This window comes from Strix aluco, chromosome 4 (genome assembly GCF_031877795.1).
Source record: "Strix aluco isolate bStrAlu1 chromosome 4, bStrAlu1.hap1, whole genome shotgun sequence".
NCBI classification, from domain to species: domain Eukaryota; kingdom Metazoa; phylum Chordata; class Aves; order Strigiformes; family Strigidae; genus Strix; species Strix aluco.
The window spans coordinates 118,463,635-118,489,156 of NC_133934.1; the positions used below are offsets into that span (position 1 = coordinate 118,463,635).

Sequence of the window (25,522 nt, forward strand, 5' to 3'; positions counted from 1 at the left end):
ATTTTCTACAGTCTATGAGTCGTTTGACTCTTTGTTATGCTGCCTTTAGGAACTAAAATGCAATAAATATATACACAAGGAAGGTATATATAAGCTTGCTGAATTACACCTGTTGTATTCTGTTATGGATAAGAGAGTCTTCTTCTCAAAGGGCATCTTTTGCAATATATAAAATAAGGCCCCCAAAAGTTGAATGTTTAATGTTAATAAACTGAATAATTGTAGAGAAAAATATACATAACTGTAAATACCAGCTTCCAGAAAAGTGAAGCAGGGTGTCCAGCAAACACTGAAGCTCGATTTCTTAAGTCATGGGGCTAGGTTCCGTCATAGCATGGTTACATCCTGGAAAGCAGCAAATTCTGCTCATAGTAATAAAAGACACTAAATAAAGTTTGTACAGAAAAGGGCTAAGAGTTGAATTCATTGTTCTAAAATACTGAATTGCATCAGCTACTTTGCCCCATATCATCTTTCACAGTGATCTGTTCCATCTCTCAGATGGATATTTTTCCTAAATTTCTGAGGTTCTGAAAGATAGAGGTTTCACAATAGAGGTTTTCATAATAGTGATAAAGGTTTCATAACTGTGTAGAGAATGTGCCTCAGCACTTCAGCCGTGCAGTCCTAATACCTAAAAGGGAAGGGTTTAAGCGATGGATGTTAGGAAAGTTCATTTTGCTGGGTTCAGGAATGTTTGTATGACAAGCAGTCTGACTTAGATTCTGTGTATTGTGCATAAATTTCGGTTCTAGCGATTGGAGAGTTTCCTTTCTGTGATGTTGTGATCCTCTCCTTTTGAGTATGTTGTCTGCTGCTGCTTTGCTCTTCTGCATTCCAGAGTTTTTCTCATTTTCTCTGACGTGCCAGTAGAATTAAATTAATATATACATCTAATAATGCCAGACTCTTCAGAACACTCTTTACTGAGTTTCCAAAAAGAGACGTTTGATTGAATTTCACTTTGGGGTGTGAGAGAATGAGAAAGAGAGTTGTATTTCAAATTGTATTAATTGGAAAGCCTGAGCTTTTAAGATTAATGTATTGTGATTGCTCCTCAGGCCAGTCAAAAAGCTAGCATGGTTAATATCTGCATCAAATGGCAACAACAGCTTAAAATAGGAAAAAGAAGGAGGTTAAAGAGTATAGAGGTGAATAAAATGCTCAGGTTGTTTGCATGAATTTTATTTGTTTTTACACTGTAATGTAGAAATGATAGCACTGTGATCATTACGGTGTAATTCTATTAGTGACTCTCACTGAGAGCTTTTGGATAAATAACAGCCTCTAGAAGACAAGAAGAGGGCAAAACCAGTGCCCAATTCTCTTTAAAACAGGGGGAGATAGAGTAGGGAATTAGAGAATTTTAGTTTCTGGAGAAAATATCAAGCAAATGGTTGAATTCCTGCAAGTAGTTTGGGATGAGGTTGAAAGGTAATTAATAACAAATTATGTTAAATCAATCTTTCTGTGGAAAAGGAAACAGATCTTGTAGTTAGTAGAGGAAATGCATCTTGAATTTAGTGCACATCTCTTTTGGTTGTTTCTTACAACTTTCTCATGCCTTAGGCTAGCGAGCACAACAGCAAGAAAAATGTATGCATTATAGAAAAAGCAGTTTTCAGAAGTCTTGTGGAGGTAAACCATATTTTAGTAAAGCCAGTTAAACAATTAATGTTTGTCAGAAGGTTAGATGATGAGTTCCACTGGATAACTTAATGTCTAATGTCATTTGGACAACACACTTTATGGAGAATAGTGACTGCTTGATGCATCCTTTATAAATCTGTTTGACAGGATTAGTGCAGGTAGGCTGCAGTACCATTGAAAACTTGTTGATTATACTCCCAGAGTGTTTATTAAACTAGTAGGAATCAAATTCCTTTGGGAGCAAAGTGCTATTAAACTGACTAGTGGGCCTCCATGGGGAAATTCAGCACTTTTTCCAGTGCTGTGGATGAGAATAAGATGCATGTGTATGTGGCTTTTGTAAAGCCTGCAAATGGTGCCTGGTAGTGGTGCACATGAGAGCAATATCTTGTTGCTCCTATAAATGATGATTTTAATACTTTCTTCCTTCCCTGTGGAGTCTTTTTTTTTTTTTTCTTCTGTAGCTTTTGGGGTACTGAAAGCTCCCATAGTAAGAGATGGTCACTGTTGCATATGACTTGTGGAGAGAACCTCTGCTGCCCTTGTGACTTTTTTTCTCTTTTTGGGGAAGGAATTTATGTAGTGGGTCGAGTCTTTCACAAAGTAGTGATAGAGTGGCCCTTTAGATCTTGCATGGGGAATTGATAGAGAATCTTTTTAAAAAGAACAAAAGACCCCTACAAAAACCCCAGTGTTCGTGTAGGACAACACTCACCCCTCCCTTACACTCCCTGCAGTCTATTTTCCCTGCCTCTGCTAGTTTGAAGAACACGTACGATGAAGTAAAATCTCTCTTCTCTTCTGTAAAATGAATAAATAAATATTTTGATAAGTCTTAGCCTCTTGACTGCGTAAGTTGAGTTCAGTAGATGAAGAAAATGGAACTGATGATAAAATCAACATGGCTCCAACTCATGAAATAAGCATAAAAACCCCCTATATGAATGATTTTCAGTATTGTTCACCAAACAGTAAGTATTTACATCCATCACTAATGATTTTAGCTCAGAGTATTTTCAGTTAAGAAAGCCTGTCTTAAAACAACTCTCACTTGTTGAAAATGTAGATTAATAAATATTTTAAGAAGCTTTTGTCGTAGTTTTTTTTGGTGTTTTTTTTTTTTTTTTTTTTTACTTTTGCAGTACCTTTTTCACTGTGGCTTAAAGCAGTAACTTTATATAATGTAGGTCTTTATATGTGATATGTAGAATATAAAGGACAGTTGAAATTGTGAAACTGAGCAAATGTATTTATCTTGGTCCATGCTGCAGTTCCAAAAACTGTATTTCAGTGAATGTACATTAATATCATGAATTTTTTAGGATGAAAGGAAGCAGCGGACTGTGGAGAAGTCCTATAAATTAACCTAGCTGAATTTTGTTGCCTTCTAAAGTGTCGACAATTCAATTGATACTAACCACAGGATCCTGCAGAGATTAGTGTACACAATTAAATGTTGGGAACAGTGTATCCATGGGAACAGCTATTGCCTTTATATGATGGTATGCAAATTATTTCCTACTTTCAAGATGAAGTTTCACTCCTACCTTCACAGAAAGTTAAGTAAACAACTCAAGAGTTGTAGTATAGTTTGGGACGTGGTATTTCTGTACAGATAATATTTTGTTCGAGTTATTTTTATCCACTGTAAAAAAGACTATGCCTTCTCTGTAGGGAAACATTCAACCATTAGATTCGTAGATTTAGTCCTGCATGTTGACTGAACTGAGACCTCAGAGGAGCTCTGCTTCTTAGTGTATGAAACCACTCATTCTCTCCTTTCAGTAGGAAGGAGTCAGTGGTGCAGAGTCCCAAGAGCAGGAGCAATTTCATGTGGATAGAATTTAGTGAGTTCAGTCCTGTGTTTTCAGTAAATCAGAGTAGCCCTATGTTCTTGAAATGTGTTAATATAAACAGATTCACCTTTGACAACCCTGATATTTTTGAAACTAGGTTGAAATGAATGACATATTTCATTTTCTGCTCAAATTTTAATCTCAATTTCTCACTTTATTTTAGGGAAGCAGATATTTAGCAGCCAAAATGAATTTAGGATCAGTGCGCTGAAGTTCCACCCTACAGAGTCAAATATTTTCATTTGTGGAGGCTTCAGTCCGGAAGTTAAAGCTTGGGATATAAGGACTTCTAAGGTAATGGAAGTCTTTTTTCTCTTTCTCTTCTGGAATGTTTCTAGATTGAATGTGCTGTGCATTACTAAGCAGCTAGATGTACTGGTCTTTTGATGAAATGTTATTCTGAGGTATTTTGCATTTGTCATTGATTGTGTTGCCATTTGTTGATATGAACCTCTGTAATGTTTTTCAAGCATGAAGAGGAACACTGTACACAAAAATACTAATTTTTTCGTTTATGTAAATATGAGTAACATATAGTTGAATTAAATAAAGCCAATAGCTCACTTGAAGATTGTGAAAAGCGGTTGTGTACTAGGAAGCAGTACAGCTATCTTGCTCTTCAAGCTGTTACATGTGGGTCAAGATGCAAATGGCTGTACCTTTTACGTAGAAGCCTGGAGTAATTTTTACATTCATGAAGGGCCACAGAGAGGCATGTATATCCTCTGCCTTTACTTTATTGTGAACCATGAAGAACAGCATGCTCCCAGCTGCCATTCAGAGCTCAGGTAAGACCAGTGCTATATTCTGGCAGTGGAAGTGTAAAGCAAACCAACATCCTCATGCACAGAGCAGCTCAAAGAGCAGCAGTGACTGTAAAGTGAATAGTTCTTTGTTTTCCTTTGAATTTCTATGTGGGTAGATCCTACTCATTGTAGTTAGCCATCTGTTCGCTCTTGAGGGTGTCAGAAGGGATCTGAAAAAGATAAGATTGCTTACCCAAACTTTGTCTCTGTCTTTGATGTACTAATAATAATAGGTGAGAGATCTAGGCCGATGCACTTCAGGTATGAGGGCTCTAACAGGACAGCTCTGAAATAGTTACGGGAGTTGCTCTGTTGAGGAAACACAGTATTGTGCAATTAACAATCTAGTTCCTGTGCTGCAGTTGTTCCTTTGGATTTGTCACTGATGTTTGAGAAAATAATTTAATTGTGTAGGATATATACCATAGGCTTCCCTCACATGAATAGGTTCTTAAAAGAAAAACATTAGTAAGTACATATCGAGACTGCCAAATCTGAGGCTACTCTGAAAATAAATTTACTGTGAGTTTGAGTTACAGTGTCAGTGTGAAAACCTTTGTAAAAAGTGTGATGAGATTTATTCCATCCATCATGCTTGCGTGATGACTACTTTTCCTTGATAAGGATATGAAGAGATACTCACAGCACAGTTCTGTGAAGGAAGATGATTCTAGTTTTAGATTGTAAAATTTGTAAGTACTTATGATAAAGAATACCTATGTATCTTTTTTAAAAGTTATGAAATTTTCCATAGTAACTCATCCCTTCTTTCCCCTGCCTTGCACTGATATACAATATTCTGGTGTTGTCAATAATAAGTGATATTGTGTCTTTAGCATAGGCAACTTATAGAACATGAAAATATGTACCACACAAGTGGGAAACAGTACCGGTTCAAAGGGTGTTCATTCCAGATGATCAGAGGTCACACTGTAAATTTACTGTAGAACAAAAACATTATTTTTTTTCTGGCAGGGGACTGAAGAGAAAGACTAATGGAAGTCTTCTTTCCTTGAACAGCAGGGTCAGTGGTTTCAAAGCATGCAAATGAAGTAGGGAGTACAATAGTTCTTTCTTGAGATTCTCATAACAGTAGGCCTTAATTGTGGGGAGGAGATGCAGTCTGTAATTGAATACTTAGCTGTCCTTTTTAACATAGAGAAGCCATTGTATGTCATGGTAGGCTGAACTTCCTTTAAAAAGTACTTCAGGAACTAAATGGATATCATCTTTTTAAGGCTTAAAGATTGTTGACTATAGTGTCAAATTTGAGATATTTGATCCTAGTCAAGGAGAAGATGGCAGATGTAGGTGACAAAACATTCTTTCTGAGATTTTCTGACTTGGTGCAATAAGATTTCATGTAAATGATATTGTAGTTATACACAAAGTCAATTGATAGTCTAGCTGTGTACAAAGCCAGAGGCATTCTTTCATCCCCTGTAGTTTCTTTATGATGGATTTTATGCCTGTGTATATCTTTGAATGACTATCTCCGAAAATCCTGTGAAGATGATTTTTCTCTCGATTTGAAATCAGCTGTGATTGATGAGCATGTTCATGCCAAAAATGGCAATACCTCCAGCTTGCAAGTGTCCAAGGTGCCCAGTCTCTGCAGATGAAAAGTGATAACTAATTCTGTTCTATAGTAACCAATGACCAGTGGCATGCTGCAAAAATGTGCCTGTCTTGACAGTAACTCATGTTGGATATGGTTACGGAGGAATATGGTTAGAAATCTTTCATACACAGTAGGACAATCTCAAATATTGATAATGGGGAAGGCATTTCAGTGTCAATGAAACAGAAGATTGTTTTACAATGAATATTTACATTTCAAGGGTTATGCTTGAATAAGATTTTTTTTTCAGCAATTCTGATACCAGAGATTGTGATGACAAGACCTGAGGACTGTGCAAAATTGTCATTGATCCAAATAGAGTTAAGGGGCTAAATAACAGATGTTAATGCTTGTGTTAGATAAGTTCGTTCTGAGTCATCTCCTGAGTCAGTATCTCTGCCAATCACTGGTATTTTGAATGGTGTTATGGTGTCACCAAGACAAATGTCTTGAAAAATGCTGTTCTTGGTCCTTTTTACCCCTTGTGAAATGTCAGAGTTTCAGTAGTGCTTTCCCTTGGTAGCAGACGAGGTATCGAGCCATATTTTATTCCAAACAATGAAGACAATAAATATGTTAATCTCTTAAAGCATGTCCTTCCTTTTAGGTTCTAAATTCTGGTGGTATCTCAGCTCAACCACAGCTAAACTGTCACTTGATATGTCTGGCGAACCTGACTGTAGTACAGGCCTACATAAACATAGATTCACAAAACAGTTTTTTTGTGGACAGGAGCAGGTATAGGACCACACATTCTTCTTAACCTGGACAGAGGCTGCAAAGCAGCATGTGTGTCCCAGGCTGTGATTGCCAAATATTGCCAATCATCTTAGCTTGCTGTTCCACAGAAGATGCCTCCTACAGAAATACATGCATCTCCATGCTATAAGACTGGAGTTTGCTGATTGACAAGGTGTAGTTTGACTGTCTTGGAAAGTCTTCTTGGTGAAACTGTCCCTGAAAAGCAGCAATAGAGGAAACGCGTGTACTTCACCAGTGAACAGTGTTGCTGGAAGAGGTAGAAGGCAAGCAGAGAGGTATAGAATATAGTTTACATGAAGCATTATTGCAGTGAGGAGCAGACAAATGTGTTGAGATGGAGATTGCAGTAGAAGATGAAAAGATAAGGGGTGGTGTGCAATTTGTGAGGTATTGGCCTTTGTAAAAGGCACTGTAAGAAGGCAAGGAAGAAAACCCATACTGATAAACTGTAGTCTTTAATAGCCCACCCATTCATACCTTCTGTAATTCTGACTGCCAGTAGCCTGGCTTGAGATGATGTTCTGATATAGTAACTTTTGTGTAAACTACATGTCTGGCAAAATTGCAGATGAAAACTGCAGTTTTCAGTACTTTACCACGGCACAGTTATATGAAACAATAGTTATGCTTGGGATCACCTTTGTGTAGGTTGCAGGTGATGACATCTAAGCTCTGTGTGTGTCTGCATGCAGAGCCAGTAGTTCATGCTTTAGGTGACAACATCTGTGATTCATTTCCAGAGGACAGACACCGTAAAAACCACTGATATCTCCATAAAAGAGGAACATGAATTCTTAACATGTTATTAATTTGACTACATACACAGTCTAAAACAGCCAGCATGTTTTCTACTAATTAGGGAATATATTATCTTCATGAGATTCAAACAGTATTTTATTGTAACTTTATGCTTTACTGCCCAAATGTGTTTTTTTGTCCCCTTGCTTACTGCTCTGGGTATGGTGCCTTTTTCAAATGGGTACAACGGTGTATTTGTCTTTCCATGGGCCATTCTCAGTCCACTTTTAATACGTTGCCAAAGTAGATGGTACTCATGATTGCTACATTATGAATTTTTTCTTTTTAACTGAGAGTATTGCTGTTGTGTGCAATATGTCACAACATTGCATGCTCTGACATCCTTTTATCTTATGACATGATTTCTCAAAAGGCAGTACATTCTGTGTCTAGGATACTATATACAGCAAAAATGAGACTAGCAGAATAATGCTTTTTTATCTCAGTGACTAACCATACACTCATTTTTGCAATGTTGAAGCTCCAGCCTTGGAACCTGGCTTGAAGAGCCGTTGATCACTGAGGAATGCACACAGTGGTTGTCTCTGTACCTGCAGGACGCTTCAGTGCTTAGAAAGATTTTGTGTAACTCTATTTCAGTAATCTGATGCTAATGAAGAGATAAGGAAAGCATCCTACTCTACTACAAGGAAATAATTTACTTTCCAAGAGAATAAATAAGTGAATGAATGCATATTCTGACAGGTAAGATAGGAAAGGTTTTAGTCTTGGTAAAATAAAAACCCCAGCTTGTTTCTTTTGTACAGATCCTGTACTGGGTTCTCTCTGGAAGTTTTTAAAAGCTGTTACCTGCTTTGTTCATTAGGAAACAATTGTATTAATGTAGAACTTCACCAGTTGGAAAACTAACCAATTAAGTAGTGGATGAGGAATATTAATTTTAATAATGAGCAATGTCACCTTAGAAAGTGGAAGGCTTGGGTTTAACCTGGTATCTGTTACCAGGTTTTTTTGCTTGATATATTTCATAGAATCACAGAATCATTCAGGTTGGAAAAGACCCTTGGGATCATCAAGTCCAACCATCAGCCCTACTCTACAAAATTCTCCCCTACACCATATCCCCCATCCCCTACACCACATCCAAAAATGACCCTTAAACACATCCAGGGATGGTGACTCCACCACCTCCCTGGGCAGCCTATTCCACTGTCTGACCACTCTCTGTGAAAAATTTTTTCCTAATGTTCAGTCTAAACCTCTCCTGTTGGAGTTTAAAGCCATTCCCTCTTGTTCTGTCACTAATCACCTGTGAGAAGAGACCAACACCAACATCTCTACAATGTCCTTTCAGGTAGCAAAAAAAACCCCAAACCATAAATTTGATTGTACTGTGATTGTCTAAATCAGTGTGGTTTACTCTCTTACTCTGAAACATTTCCAAAAGGGGGAGAAACCTTCTATTATCCTTTGATATTTTTTTTTCCATCTGAGGTAGCTGTAGGTCAGTAATAGGTGTAGACTGTTAGACACCTACATTTGTCTTGAATTTAAAATTTGAAGAACAGTTCTGTATGTACTCAGTGAATATGGAAGTTCACAGCTGAGTGGAGAAAAGGGGAAAAATATCAGACTCTGATTTGATTGTTTATGGTTTCTCCTTCCAGTATGGCAAGTATCACCCATACATTGTTACTGCAAAATAATGTAGTTACATTTCAAACTCTCAGCCATAGAACAGTATGTTGGTTAGGTATGAATCATCAATATCATCAGTATCTCATGTCTGCTTCTCCCTAGTTTGGGGGATTTCAATGGATTTTTTGGGTATTCCTGCTTTCAGTTTATATTGTTATCTTTATTCACAAGATAAAAACAGCATGCTTTCTATCTCTTCCATCTTACACCTTTATGGCTGTATTCAAGATTGGATAAAGTATCCTGGCCAATATTTTGAAATTTATCCTGTTCTAAAAAGTGCCATTTACTCTTAACTGAAATAGATGTCTGAGGCCTCTGCCACTTCATTTCAGTTTTGATGCAAACAATCTTAATGAAAGTGCTTTCATCCTAATTCATGACATGATCTTCCTGTTTTACCTGTTCTTTCAAGTGTGCTAACCTGTCATTCAGTTTGGACCAATGTGTGGGTGAACTAATGATTCTTTTTGTTCCCATCATCGTATTCCTGCTAGCCTTTTCAGGCTTTGCCTATTTTGTCAATAGAGTGAGCACCCTAAATCAAGAGCTTGAATCTTGTTACTCATTGCACATTGAAAACTCAATTTCAGCATTCACTGGTAATTCAATTTCAGAGATTGTTCTTTAGGATGTACTCCTGTGTTTTAACACATCTAAAATTTAACTATGTGAGGCAAAATGATAACTGTATATCAGGAAATGAGGGGATTTTGGAAATTCAGAGTAAAGCATTAAGCATCACAGAGATAGAGAGGATGACTAATAACAAAAATATTGTCTAATTACACATCCATGCAGTGGTTGAAATGTGCTGCTTTATGCCAGTGTGCCACACTGGTGCTTTCTGCTGATGAAAAATGACATAGAATAGCTGATAGTGGTATTTTTCCAAATTAGTACTTCTGAAATCTCTTTGATTTTGATGGGCAACTAATTTTTAACAGGAGCATAAATTTATGAGCACAAATTACTAATATTTATTCATGTACTGAATGTGGTATGAAAATTGGATTTCTAAGTCCCAGAGAAAATATATGGAGATAGATTTGAGGCAGCCTATCAGCTACTAAAACATTGAGAAATGTACAGTAGGCTGTTAATCAGAAAGGCAGATATCAAAAAAAAAAAAAAAGGAAGAATGTTGAAAGACATTTATTGCAATCCCTGTTCTGTTGAGCAAACAGGCAAAATTATTTCAAATGTAACATTGGGTATTGAGCAAGATAAAGAATGAAATAACAATAAGGGAGTTAAAAGCTTCAAGATAAAGCTAAGCAATATATACTTCAGAGAAATAAATGGATGGAACAACTTGTTAACTGCTCAGTGAAATGTAAAGTATACGGGCATCTCAAAATTTCAGAGACAAGTAATCAAAGCCTGGAAAAAAAAAAAAAAAGAATAAAAGAGGCAGTTGAATAGCATGTAGAGATTTATTATAGTGGTACTTCTTTCTGTTTGTTTTAAACCTGGTTTTGTGTCTCTGTGAAGAGATTATTCTGGAGATCCTATATTGCTGTATAACTGATTGATTAAATTTATGAAACATTTGGAGAATGTTTATACAGACTTTATGAAAAGACCAGAAAACTTGGAAGTTAGCTGGTATGTTTAAAAAAAAAAATTAAAAAATCTCTGCATTGTTGACCAAGGAAAGAGCATCATATTGAACAGCCCCCATGGGATCTTTGGACCTCAGAGCTGAACCTAGAAAAATCCTGTAAAATGCCCTGTAAAAAGAATTGTGCAATAACACTGAGACCTAGAAGTAGTTATGTATTTTAGAAGTATTTCCTTCTCTGAGCTGTGGAAGGATTTCTTAAGATGTTCAGCACAAGCCAGTTGAATTACACAGATGCTCTCCATTGTGGCTGATCTGCATTAGCTTTTCGGACAGGAGACAATATATATTCCAACCACTTATTCTACCCAAAATTTTAATATTCCTTGAAATACCAAAGAGAACAAAGGGTTGAGACTTGTATCCTTCAGCTCAGCAATAAGGACTTTATTGTGTTCACAAGAGAAAATATGACTACAGATATTTTTTTTTCTTTTTAATTTGGGTTTCTAAGTTTACACAGACGTAATGTCAGAACAAGGCTACAACTGTAACTGTCCTGTACTGATAATACTTTTAAAGGAGCTAAAGTTCCTTATATCATTAGTGAATCATCAATCTGAATTGAAAAGATTTATTTACACGTGTCAGCAAGGTTTGCATAGTGTAAAGCGCAGATGCTATTAGCTCTGCTGAAAGGACATACAGCACTCAAGAACTTGCATCTGAATGTATTCATTTAAATTTTCTAAATGTATCCATATAATTATTCTTGAGTTTTGCATATTTTACCTTTTATTTGCATTCTGCTTTGATGAAACTCTTAACATTTTGTAAGCATTCAGGAACTGTTTTTTATCGTGCATGCAGAAATGCAAGGAACTCTGAAGGTAGGGAGATCACATTATCTTGGACTCTCTTAAAAATAGAAGAATAATTTATTCAGCTGATGGATGTACTCTGTTTTTGATCTCTTGTCTGTTGATGTTCACGTGTTCTGTCTCATAAATCACTGAAGCCCATTGGAATTTTGGCAAGAGCAATCTGCTACAGCTGTCAGAACAGCAAGTCCTGACAAAGCAGCATGCAGTAATCTGGTGAGGGAATAAGTGGAAGGCGACAGGGCTGTGGCTCTGATCTTTAAGCAATATCTGAAGCTCTCAGACCTCCATAAATGCAAATCCACTGCTTATGCTAAAGAAGGAGGGAAAGAGAGGAAGGGTGTCAGGCAGTGGAGACCCAGTGGTATGACCTGACAGAACCACAGAACAGACTAGTTACAGATACAGGAATAAATGAAATTATGAAAAAAAAATTATAGGAGTTAAGTGAAGGTTGATTGTATGAAGCTTACTTGATGTCACTCTGTGATTTTGGACTTTAATAGAGCAATTAGAGGAGCTGAATAGAGCAATTAGAGAAGCTGTAGAAGGCAGGGACGTAGGTAATTGTAAAATGAGAAAACTAGCTAAAGGGGAGATCTCAAGAAAGGAAACTGCCTGGGAGGAATTTAGTGAAGTGCTTCAGGCACGGCTCCAAATGGAGACATTTATTGTTCTGTTTGTTACAGAAAGTATCGTGCTTGCACAATTAATTAAAAAAAAGGAATAGAATATTATGCAGGAAAAATAGCAATGACTTATTAGAAATGGGAAGAGTACAAATGAATACAAAGGTCCAGATTCTGGGATTAATAACAAAGGTTTCAAAAAAGATGAATACAAAGTCAGTCTGTTGGAGTGATAGAAAAATTTAAGGAAAAACTAGGTTTGAAGATTTACACAAAATTCCCATTTTTGAAATTGAGGTCTTCATAAGCTGTAGAATTAACTAGAAAAATGGTGGAAGCAGATATTCTGAGCTTTTAAAATTAGTCTAGAAATGCACTGCAGAATTTTTATTATTAACACAGGCCAAGGCAGAGTAACAACAGGTTTGGGGTTTTTTTTCCCATTTTGGTTTGTTATTCTGGATTGAACATTGTTTAGCTACAAAATTGCAACTATGATCTATAGCTTTATGCTTAAAAAGAAAAAATGAACAAGATGGTCTTTATGTGGTTGAGCTATTTCTCCATACTTGAGTTTATAAAGAAATAAGCCTAAGTCATTAAAGCATAGTTAAAAAAATTAATAAATTTAGAGTGCAAGTGCAGTGCATTTGTTTCCTTGGAAACATTCTATTGCAGTTTTTTTCAGATGAGATGCAGTCATTTTAAGTAGCATGTATTTAGGAGACCTAATGAATTTGTCTCTGGATAGCATATAAATATGAAAAAAGGCTGTAGAAATTGGTGGAGCTACTTGCACTTCTGGTTTCTATAGAAACAGCCAATACATTGTCATGTACTGGTGGTATTTGAAAGAACAATGTAATTAGAATAAGATGATTTATTCAGCGCTTTAGAAAACTAAAGTTATTCTTCTCACACTCAGAGAAATCCTTACTATGGACCAAAAGTTCAGAGAAATATGGTGGGGTACATTTTTACTTGCGTAATGGTATTTGGTTTTAAATGTTAACATTCAGGGGTTCTTTCTGAGTGTGAAGGCACATTTTATGTGGCTGTATCACATACGTGAGCAGTCCTGCTGTGTTTATTTGGAAACCTCATACGGTGGTATGACAGATGAGAATGGTAGACCTGTCGATACATACAGTCTCTCCTGGACAGACTGAAATGGGCCAGGAACAAAACATGCCTCCCTCCAGAGTGTGAGTATTCGAGTGAGAAGCTGCCAGGGAATAGCCATTCTGGTTTTCAGCCCATTTCTAGACAAATTTTACACTCCCAGCAGTGACCAGTATGCTTTTGAAAAACAAGAATATGAAAGCACAGTAAACTACTTTATCCCAATTCCCAGCAATGGTTACCAAGGCGTTTCTGACTTACAGTTTGGGGACTTCCTGCACCACAGATAGTGTCTTTATCTTTCATGGCTCTCTTTGAGTTTTCATGCTGTGGCATTGGTTGTTCTTGGGGTTTTTTTTAAGTCTGCGACATCCTGTAGCAAGGAATTCAAATATGTATTGTGTGAAGAAGCATCTCCTTCTGTGTGTTTTGAAGCTGCCTTCTGCTAGTCTGGAGTCTAAATTCTTATAATGGAAGAAACCATTCACCTTCTCCATGCCGCTCGGACTTTATTTCTGATTCTTCCACATTCCCCTCAGCCATCTCATTCGTGTATTGAAAAGTTCTTGATTATTGCTCCTTATAGAAAAGCCATTCTATATCTCAGATGTTCCTTGTCTGTTTTCTGTATACAGATTTCCCTTCTTTATCCTATCTGAGATGGGGAGATCCTTTTAAATAAGAAATCCAATGGGAATTTTTTTTTTTTCTAATAAATGGTTGACACTTTCCATCACAAGATTCTTGTGCCTTCTCAAGCAATCTGAAAGTGACTTTAAAAAGAACAGTATACATTGTTCATACCTAAAGTCTTATAGATCAATACCAGATTAAGCTCAACCACTTCTTCATTTTAATCAGTCTCCATTTCCTTTTAATTATTTTCAAGACCCCTTGATAATCTTGAGATGTGTCTGAAAACAGAGCAGTTACAAACAGGAAAAAACTGAAATAGAAAAGCAAAATATTTTTTTTCAATTACATAAAGAGAAACACAGCAGTCTTATTTTAAAAGACTTTAAAAGAACGTAAGACTGGAGCATGCTTGATCTTCCTGTCTACAATATTGTCATGCATTTTGATTAAAATAGCCACTGTAACTTTCAGGTGGAGATCAGAGACATAAATTAGATTTGTCATGCAGTTGTGGTTTTGTTGTGAACATATAGCTAAAAAGCAAATAGCAGTCAGCTGCCTCAACACCTTACTCTCTAGATCAACACAAATGGCTTGCACTGCAGTAGATAAAAAAGCTTTTGTCCAAAATAAGTTTTCTTTTAAGTTAAAATGCCCTATTTATTACTAGTAATGGTGTAGTACTGTTTCACAGAGAAAACTTATATCAGTCCCCCATTGCATTAATTACCCAACATGCCAGTAGGAAGAGGCAGTTTCATGCCAAAGCACTCAATCTGAAAAGGTAGGACAAGAATTGGAAGAAAAAATATGGCCATTTTTACAGGTTGGAAGCCATGGCACTGACTGATTAAGGGCTTTTTCCATGACCATCCAGATTGCCTGTAGTCCTTTTAGATTTGTTTTGAGACCTCATCTCCTGATGCTCAGGGCAGTGACTATAAAAGCACGTTTCTTTCTCATCACTTCCATAAAGCTTGAGGGGATTTTAGGAAAATGCAGTGCACATAGGTTACAGGTGACCAGGACAGAGCTGGAGCGAGCAGCAGCCTTCTGAATTAGTTGTATGGAAGATTTGAGCTTTCTTGACAAACAAAATACCAAGCATTGCATGTGCTTTATGAGGAGAGGTATTATTGAACACCATCTGAAATATATACCTTGAATTCAGCTTCACAGCATGCTTTTCAAATCACCAGAACCGTAAGAATCTGTTTGAAACTGATTTAATTTGCTTAAATTACCTTTCTTGTTGACTGCCTGCAGCCATGAGCTCTTGAAGAAGCTTTATTATTATGTTGGATTGTGTTGACACCAGAAACTATCAGGCCTTCCTCTGAAATTATTTCTTTTATGTCCAAAAAATGCTTAGGTTGAAGAAGTGGACTGTGGTTTTCCAGTGCTTATGAGTGATAAATCTGCAAATAGAAAAAGAGCTAAAGCTGTTATTAACTAAAGCCAGCAGGGTAGGGAAACTGGTGCTTTCCCCAAGCAAGTTCCTCAGGCATGACATGAGTTAATTGTCTAAGGTAGAACAAAGCAGGTTTAATTATGAGTACTTTTCTGAGCAGGGGTGTTGCAATTAGTTATTTTTGAAAGCTATCTTTGTGGGGGAATTTAAATACTATGTATATCAAGTTCCCAGCTGCTATTCAAAGTGTTAATTTATTGTTCTCTGAGTCAGTTCTTACTATGTAGTTTGAAGATTAAACAGCATAGTTTTTCTGAGGTATGTATAAAACATGTAGAAGAAGATGGTCTTTTGTACTGATTTTTAGACATTTTCCTGTTGCAGAGCTAAGATACATAGGTAATTTGGTTAGATGTCCTATTAACAAACAAGCAAATATATTTAATGATTAGCAGTGAAAATGTTTAAATTGATAGTGGCAGTTTATGTAAGAGCCCAACAGGATTTCAGCAAAAATTAAAAGTATCTGCGCATTACCAGCTTCACAATCTCTTCTTTTTCCTTACTGAGAGATGTCTGTTGCTCCAAAAACTGTTAAAACAAGTCCCAAACCGAAACCCTAACCCCTTAACAGTGCTGGACAGGGTGTATGTATGAATACATACCTACATACATTTCACAAGGGGTTTTTTAGAAGACAAAGACCCAAACGGCATGCCTGAATTTTTCATCTTTAAAATAAGAAAATATTAAAGAGTTACTACTGTGAATCACCATGTGGAACTTTATTACCATTTATTGCTCTATATCATTCTTTGTTTCCCAGCACCAATTGACCTTTGTTTCTGCCTCCCTGTCCCTGTTTCTACATGTTTGTGCTGCTCCGTGTTCTGATCTTGCTGACTCTCCAGTCCCAGTCGGGACTTGTCACTTTTGTGAAGGTGCCTGCTGATAAGTAGCTGCCTCCTTCAGCTTGTCGGGGTGGTAGAGCCTTTTGTGTCCCCTCCTCTCAATGTAACTTTATTTCAGTTCTCCTACAGTTCATACAGCTGTCAGGTTTCTGTATGGTTTTCCATTTCTCATTCCAGGCAGCTATCATATTTTGTGGGGATTTTTTTAGTTTGTGGTTTTGTGGCGTTTTTTTTAAATTTTTGCTCCTACAAAATACCTTAATTTTCTACATTACTAGTGAACTATGGACTTCCTTTTATAACTCTGTGAAGAAATAACTATGCATGGTGATTTCTCCATAGAGAAAGTGGAGGCTATAAATATGCAAATATCACTTTTGGCTTTACAGAGTTTAATTGCTTTGTATATTATGCAGATTCCTAGGCTGAAAAATCTGATGAGAGCAAGGAACACATTTGTATAGTCACTATCTTAAAAATGCAGGCAGATTACTGAAAAGTGTGCCAGTTTTTTGAGTCTGCAGGTTTACATCTTGTTGATGTTATTACAGGGTGTATAGGGTGCTTGCATGACTGAGGTTCTTCACTGAATGCAGACATCGCGTTTCTAAACTGTACATTTCGCAGAGCCTGTGAAAAGCAATTGGAGCAGCTGCTGCTGCCATCCTTCTACATGCTGAGATCACAGGAAGCAAAATTGGAAGGGACCTCAGGAGGTCATCTAGTATATCGCTACCCTAAAGCAGGATCAGGTAGTTCTGAACATTTCCAAACAGTCATAGATTTTTGAATTTGAGGCAAGAAATCAAGAAGTTTTCATGTTGTGTTTGATAGTTGAAATTATTTTTCTTTTATTGGTTAAAGTATAAAACAGAGGTATAATCCAGGATATTTTACTGTGACACCTGAAAATTATTTTTAAAAAATGTATGTGCTTACAGTATCTGTAAAAGGTTTGGACCCTGAAGTCAGTAGTCATGTGCTATGTTAGGTGTATAAGGTAGGCACTGAAATGCCTCACAGTTGGGAACCGTTTCAGTGTAATACTTCAAGCACCTTCTCTGCTCTGTTGGTTTTTCTAGTGATGTTAGAAGAAGGACCAACCTCTGAACACCCTGTTGGAAGTGCAGGCTGCTGTTTTAGCTATCTTGGAGAGAGAGAGAGAGATTTAGATATTAATAACTAGGAGTCTTCTAGTGTTCTAGTTTTAAGTATCACTGTATTCAGAGAGATAGATTGCTTTGATCTGGCCACTTGCCTTGAAGTTTCTCTTCACTGGAGGCAAATCAGAAAAAAGAAAGCAAAAGTATTGTTTTGCAAAATTCGAAATAGGCAACATAGATGCAGAATTTCATGAAGAAAGGTGGAAAGAAAGGAAGTTGAAATTGTTCATATATTCCTTAGAATAGTTGAAAATCTCTCTTACTTTTTAAGATCCAGCTCACAGGCTGTTAAAATATTCAGAATCCTGTGGCTGAGGACCTATTTCTGCATGGATCAAACCCACTTTGGTATAAGTCCTGAAAGAGGATCTAGATTTGAGAACTCTGGTGCTTTTGATTTGGGAAGATTTGAGAACCTTGGTATTTCCTTTTACATCACAAACTTCTTTAGAGATTGTTTATATGCATTAATTACATGATGGGAACTAGTGGATGAGCCACATTATTGACTCTTGAGCCCAGACATGCTTTGAAGTATTGACGACTCTTTCTTTCCCTGCTGCCCTGCATTTTCAGCAGAGTGACAGAAAAAGCCTCTGCTTCAGCAGAAACAGCAGAGACTCCCTCTTGCCAGGACAGTCAGTAGGAAGATGAGGTGGGAGGTGTGGGACTGAATCCCCATAGACCAAGGCAGGATACTGGCTGAGTCCTTAAAGCACTGTTTGACAGCAGCGCTCCTGTCACTTCCATCTCTCCCTCTCTGGCTGCACTTTAAAAGAGCAAACTGCATGGGTTTCTTTTTCCAGGAGATGGTGTCAGACCAAGTCCTTAATGGGATTGAGTTATCTTCTGCAGGGTGAATAGTGTACCCTTCTGCTGAGCGTGTCCATGTTGACCTTGTAGGCAGTTTCTGACTGAGCATGCAAGCTTTGCTTGCTTGCCGTACGGTCCTGACACTGTGGTCTCACCACTTGCAAGTTAAGCAATGACACATAGCAGCATGTGACTGGGAGAGCCTTAAGTCATCAAGTTTACACATCGCCAGTCATAAACAGTGATTTATAATTAAGTCCAGAATGATCAACAAGAATACTTACTTCTTGCTGTGTCCTTTTCATTACCTGTAAGTTCCAAATCCCTACTAACCTAATTACTTTCCTTTCCCTGGCTCTATAACTAGCTGAAGGTTTTGAGAACAAAAAGACCAAAAACTTACACTTCTGAAGTTTCCTGGAAGGAGGAAGGAGAGATCCTCAGAGTGCTCCAAGTTCAATCATAGAATCATAGAATACCAGGTTGGAAGAGACCTCAAGGATCTTCTGGTCTTATCTTTCCTCACAAAAGCGTGGTCTAGACATGATGGCCCAGCACCCTGTCCAGATGAATCTTAGAAGTGTCCAATGTTGGGGAATCCACTGCTTTCCTGGGAAGATTATTCCACTGGCTGATTGTTCTTATTGTGAAAAATTTTCCTCCTGTGTCCAATCAGAATCTCCCCAGGAGTAACTTGTACCCACTACCCCTCGTCTTTTCTATGTGACTCCTTGTAAAAAGGGAGTCTCCATCTTCTTTGTAGCCATCCTTTAAATACTGGAGCATGGTGATAAGGTCTCCCATAAGCCTTTTCTAGGCTGAACAAACCCAATTCTCTCAGCCTTTCCGCACATGACAGGCTTCCCAGTCCTCTGATCATCTTTGTGGCTCTCCTCTGGACCCGCTCCAGCCTGTCCACATCTTTTTATATAGTGGGGACCAAAACTGAACACAGTATTCCAGCTGTGGCCTGACAAGTACTGAGTAGAGTGGGATAATGACTTCTTTATCTCTCCTGGTGATGCCCATGTTGATACAACCCAACATCCTGTTGGCTTTCTTTGATGCAGCAGCACACTGTTCATTCATATTGAGCTTCTTGTCTACCAGGATCCTCAGGTCCCTTTCCACAGAGCTTCTCCCCAGCTGGGTAGATTCCCAGCCGGTGCTGCACTCCTGGATTATGTTTTCCCAGGTGCAAGACCTTACATTTGTCCTTGTTGAACTTCATAAGGTTCTTGCTAGCACACTCTTCCACCCTATCCAGGTCTTCCTGCAGAGTGGCTTACCCTTCTGAAATGTTCAGTTCCCCACTCAGTTTGGTATCATCACATCATTTGCTGTATTGTTCTTCCAACAAATGTCTGGGTAGTTGAAGTCACCCATAAGAACCAGGTTCTGTTGACCTGAAGCTTGCTTAAGTGACAAATACTGCTTTTTTTGCCTTATTGTCTTGGTTTGGAGGTCAGTAGCAGATGCCTACTGTAAGATTCCCCCTTGGAGATGACCCCTCTGATCTTGACCCAGAGGCATTCAATAGAGCTGCCACAATTGCTGTAGTTGACTTCTATACATTCAAGGTTCTTCTTAACATAGAGTGTGACTCTTCCTTCTCTTCTTCGCTGCCTGTCTTTACAGAACAGCCTATAGCCATCCATTGCAATCTTTCAGTCATGTGAGTTGTCCCCAGTTATTCCTATGATATCATAACTTCCTGACTGTGCACGGAGCTCCAGTTCCTCCTGTTTGTTCCCCAGGCTGTGTGCTTTGGTGTACATAAATTTGAGGTGGTTGCTCTTCAGATTTTCATCTTGGGAGACAGCTAAGAAACATTTGTTGCTGCTCTGGTTGGCCTGGCTTATTCCCCGGTTGGTTGCAATGGCGTAGCATTGCCACTTTGGACCCTGTCCCCCGAGTCCTTCAGTTTAAAGCCTGCCTCATCCAAGTTGGCCAGCCTGCTGCCAGAGATTCCCTGCCTCTTCTAAGGAATCCAGAAGAGTTCATAAAATAGAAGGGAGTTTATGGAGGCCAAGCACCACAACATTGTGTTGTCTAAAGCTCTTTCTGGATCTAACTCTTAATTCTTTGGGAATTTATAACAGAATATCTATATATAAATATAATATATGAATCGTACAAACTGATGCTTTCCTTTATCTCATTTAATTTTCCTGTGTGTGGACTCTTTACATGCATTAACAAGCTATTTAATACACTAGTAGTTCAATATTTAAAAATTATTTACTTTTCCACATTTTAAAATATATAATTTGTTGGAGATAGTTCTTAATACAGAGAGAAAACATAGGTTATCATGTTCTTTTAACCTGTCAAAAAATAACAAACTTTTTTATCCACTAGCTGTTGAGAGTGTACAAAGCTGCGGTACAACAGACATTGGATATACTCTTTCTCCCCGAAGGAAGAGAATTTCTTACAAGCACAGATGCAGTAAGCCGGGACTCAGCTGATCGTACTATTATTGCTTGGGACTTTCAAAGTGCTGCGAAAATCTCCAATCAGATTTTTCATGTAAGATTAACAATTACTATTGTTTGGGTGATGATTTAGTATTTCATGCTTGTTAGCATTGTAAAAAAAAAGGTTTTGATTTTCTGTAAGATCATTGTGTGATGTATAAAATGCTCTTAATGTAAGTTGAGGGCTTTCTTTATTTTTATATTTTAAAAACACCTACTTATTCTTAAAAAATGACCTTGAAGACTGATAGGTCTCCTTGAGTTAAAAATATTTACATTTCAGTGCTCGTGCACTGACATCTAAGCTATATTTAGGCAAGGCCACTGCAGTGTCATTCTAGCTTGCCAATGGTGCATGGCAGTAGTTGCTATAGTGCCACGTTTCTTTTCTCACTCTTTTTCATACATTTTTCATCAACTGCAATGAGGGCTATTGGCAAATTTAGTTTAATATTCACATAGTAATAGCAACCTGATACATGCATATAGATATCTAGTACAGCATAATCACAGGGGCAAAATTTACTTCTATCAGTGCAGGTTCAGTATTTTTCTCAGTAATCTATCCAGGCAAGATATTTAATGGACTAAATTGTCTAGAAAGGCTGACAGCTTCAAACGAGATTACCAAGGAAGTTAATAGATAATTCCAACTCCCTGGGTCTTTTTTGAAAACCCAAGTCTAATATCCTGTGTATATACATGCTTTTTGGCTGAAATGAACAGTTCTCTACTGACAAGGACATGTACATGATGATCTAATGGGATTGTTTCGTTTTTAATTTCCAGTTATGTCTTTGTCCAATACTGGATCTATCAACATCTTGGACAGGCAATAGGAAAAAAAAAACCCCAAACTGTGAATATCTAAAGTACAGACCAGTCACGGTCAGTATCAAGGAGTAAAAACCAAACAACTTCTCTTTATCCCTTGCCAATCAACCAACCAATCCCGTCCCGCCACTTACCTTCTCACAGCTACAGCATCTCTGAAATGGACTGTTTTCCCCCTTTTCTGCACTGTGAATAAACAAAACTTGATGATGGTTTTGGAAACTCTGCTTCAATTTTCTGAATTTCACCTTTGAACCCTTCAAGGTGGGAGAGAACCCCTGAGCTCTCCAGATTAGATCCCAACAGGACTTGATCTATTACTTGTCTGCATTAACAAATGAATAGTTAAGAGCTCTGAAATAACCCATTACTACAGTATACCCAGCACAACAGCACAGTGCTCCTGCAGATTGTGTTGTGCTTTCTGATCCCTTACTGTTAGACTCAGTTTCTCTGTTAGAGCCAGAAGCAGGCAGTGATTTGCCGCAGAGCACACTCCTAACCAGGCATGCTGCCTAACCCTGTTTTGGTTTCCATACCAAATACCTTACAATACCCAGAACTTCCTTCCCAGTTCATCACTTCTAAACCACACTGTCAGCCTGGTGTCCTTCACATGCAGATGCATCCTACAGCCAAAGATCTCTTAATTTGTATTCATGACATCAAAATTCAGCACCATGTCTTTAGGTTAGGCTGAAACCTAAGGTTTGGACCTGGGTGAAACCTTGTGAGAGCAGTTGATTTCTGATGCAGTCACCGTACAGAGCTTTGAAAGTAATTTTAATTCAGCCTTAAATAGAAACACTAGAGTAAAGATAAGTGTTACTAATTTTTGTAGATATTTACGAATTTACAGCCCGCAGCAGTCTACTTGGCAAATCACTGTCATAAGGAACTTCTGATTTAGTAGGCTAATAATGATCCCTTTTTTTAAATTTATTTTTTGTAATAATGGGGTGGGGAATGGTGTCTGTTTAAATGGTGTGATTTCTATTCCTGTCAGTGTGGCTCGAACTGAAAGAATGAAGGATTTTGAGAGCTGCTAAAAGGTAGCATGGAAGGCACAGTATGGCTGTGGAGGAAGGGATATGGGAGAAGAGGATTCACTTTCACATTCAAACTTCAGTTTTCCTTGAGCAGGAAGAGGATGACTGAGTAGCATCAGGTTGGAGTTACCTTTCTGCAGCTGTTCTGCAGTATAATTATGGTTCAGAGGGAAATGGGACTTGGGTCAGTATCTAGGAAATTAGAGATTTGATTTAATATTTCTCTTGGTGTAAGACTTTCAGTGGATTGTAACGAGTTAAGTATCTTTATATAATGTATACTGTGAAGATGACTTATGTATACCTTGCCTTTTATGGTCTTTCAAATATGTTAATAGATAACCTGAATCATTTGAACAAATCCTTTCTTTCATACAAGAAAACTTTCTTTAAAATTATTTTCAGGAGCGTTACACTTGCCCAAGCCTGACTCTGCACCCAAAAGAGTCTATGTTTGTTGCTCAGACGAACGGGAACTACATGGCTTTGTTTTCTGCCCAGCGACCTTACCGAATCAACAAAAAGAAAAGATACGAAGGACATAAGGTATCCTTCTTCACTGGGAACTTAGTATCCAAGTCTAGCAGGAAGATAGATAGCGAAGTACCTGCGCTTTTTAATGTGTCTGCTAATAGTGTTTGATTATAAATCAGTGATAGATACTAATTGGCTTCATTTGCTTTCCCGTGTGCCAGTCTATTTTGAATCATATGCACTCTGAAGAAAATAGCTATTAGAAGACTTTATGAATACTTAATAGCTTGATTAAATAAGTTTGTGTTATAGCTGTGTGTTAATAAACACCTGGAGAAGTCCTTAGTGTATATTTATTTAAAGATAAAATTATTTTTCATACTATATTCATTTTCAGTATATCACAATGAACTGTTCTAATCATCATCAGGAGTTACACTGTTACTGATTTTCACAGGTGGAAGGATTTGCAGTGGGCTGTGAATTTTCTCCAGATGGAACGCTTTTGGTGACAGGAAGTTCAGATGGCAAAGTGTTTTTCTACAACTATCATACTGCTAGGATTATTCGCACTTTGTCTGCACATAAAGAAGCTTGTGTGAGTGCAATATTTCACCCAGTCTTGCCATCGCTCCTTGCAACATGTGATTGGGCTGGAGAAATCAAGATCTGGCAATAACAAGCAGAGTTAGTTTTTAGGATGTCTCCTGTTAGTCTGTCAAAGGTGTAGGAAATAAACCATGGTATGCAATGAGAAATTTTGTTGTGATGTGTTGTAAGCAGGAGAGACTGTTGTCTTTTCTTCTATGACCTTTAAGTGTATGCTTTCATAATGGAGTTAAAATGGTTTTGTGATTAGCTGCTGAGCAAAGAAGTGGTCTTACTCTCTCCCTCAGCCCTGGTGACAAATTTCTGCCCCTTTTGTGTCAATCTTCTGGTGCTCGTCTAGCCCCACCCTGGTTCGAGTAGCTACATTTAAGAAAATTATTGTTCTTTTTATGTAGCTTTTCAATGCAGATTTCTTAAATCAGGCTTTATCATAGAATCATTTAGGTTGGAAAAGACCTTTAAAATCGTCGAGTCCAGCCATAAACCTAATACTGCCAAGTCCTCCACTAAACCATGTCCCTAAGTGCCACATCTACACGTCTTTTAAATACCTCCAGGGAAGGTGACTCAACCGCTTCTCTGGGCAGCCTGTTCCAATGCTTGACAGTCCTTTCGGTGAAGAAATTTTTCCTGACATCCAATCTAAACCTCCCTGGTGCAATGTTTTGTCTCGTCCTCACCAAAAGTTGGAGAGGACATATTTAACAGAGGATGATGTTCAGATCAATTAATGCCTATTTGATCTTCCTGGGATTTTTTTTTTTTTTCACTACTTTAAACTAGTTTTCACTCGTTTAGCTCCCTAATGTAGCCAGTGAAGAGTTAGACAAACAATAGTGTAGTTCAAAGCAAAACAGCCTCTACGCACAAGAAAGGGGAATATTGCAGGGCAGGTGGGACTACTTCTTTTGGAAATGAGTAGCTGTTACCAGCTCAACTTATTGTAAAATGCCTTCTGAGAGTTCCAGGGAAAGGTATGCCAGATAACTTGAAGCTAATTTTGAAGTTAATAAATTTGTGTTGAAATCCCAATGTTTAAGCTTGGGTTTTGAACTTACATTTATGACTGTACATAAAGAAAGGAAAACCATGTGTAAATATTTTTAGTGAAAAAAATAAACATTTTTTTATACATGGTGTCTGTATTTCACTATTTTATTCCTGTTATTCTTGACAAGTTAGTACTCAAGACTATCATTGAATTGATACTTGGGGGGAAAACAATTAATATACTACCCTAATTTATTGTGAACACACATGCATTTCTCCATGCTTCTTGATCTCACTTAGACACAGAAAATTGCCATCATGCTTTTCAGTGTAGGGGATGTTCTTTGACATTCAGACAGGAACTGGGCTATTCTGCAGCAAATAGAAAATTCATTAGGCCATAACTCTGTATTTACATATGCATAGATTGCTTGTAAAGGTATTTTCAATTTGCATTCCCTGCGCCTGTATTGCTTGGTTCTAGAAGTTATTATTCATTTTATACCTCTGTGTGTGTCACTGACAAAATATGTTTATATCTAAACCATAGATATTCCAAGCCTTGACTCCATATAAATATGTGCTACCTTGCAGTGAGGGCTATAAGCCTGTCTTGTGTTTGGTCTGATTAGTCTATAAAGGTATTTTAACATACACGGGATAATTTTGTTGAGTAAATTGTCTCTGTCATGCAATCCAGAAATCATGTATAATATCAACTTTTCCTCTGTAGCATCTTTTTATTCTTTTATTTTTTTTCTTATTGGCATAGATAAAAGGGGTTTTTATCCATTTTTCACATAT

At 37.6% G+C, this 25,522-nt stretch overlaps 1 protein-coding gene across 6 annotated transcripts in view; it reads left to right on the forward strand.

The window, feature by feature from the left end:
• WDR25 (WD repeat domain 25) overlaps nt 1–24,860 on the forward strand; it is a 70,494-nt gene extending 45,634 nt beyond the window's left edge. For all 6 annotated transcript variants that reach the window (XM_074825113.1, XM_074825117.1, XM_074825112.1 and 3 more), the window contains 4 exons: nt 3,670–3,800; nt 20,644–20,814; nt 23,051–23,191; nt 23,577–24,860. In XM_074825113.1, the coding sequence (XP_074681214.1) occupies nt 3,670–3,800; nt 20,644–20,814; nt 23,051–23,191; nt 23,577–23,798 (665 nt within the window). In that variant the 3' untranslated portion in view covers nt 23,799–24,860. The remainder of the gene's footprint in view (nt 1–3,669; nt 3,801–20,643; nt 20,815–23,050; nt 23,192–23,576) is intronic.
• Nucleotides 24,861–25,522: the final 662 nt, after the last annotated feature.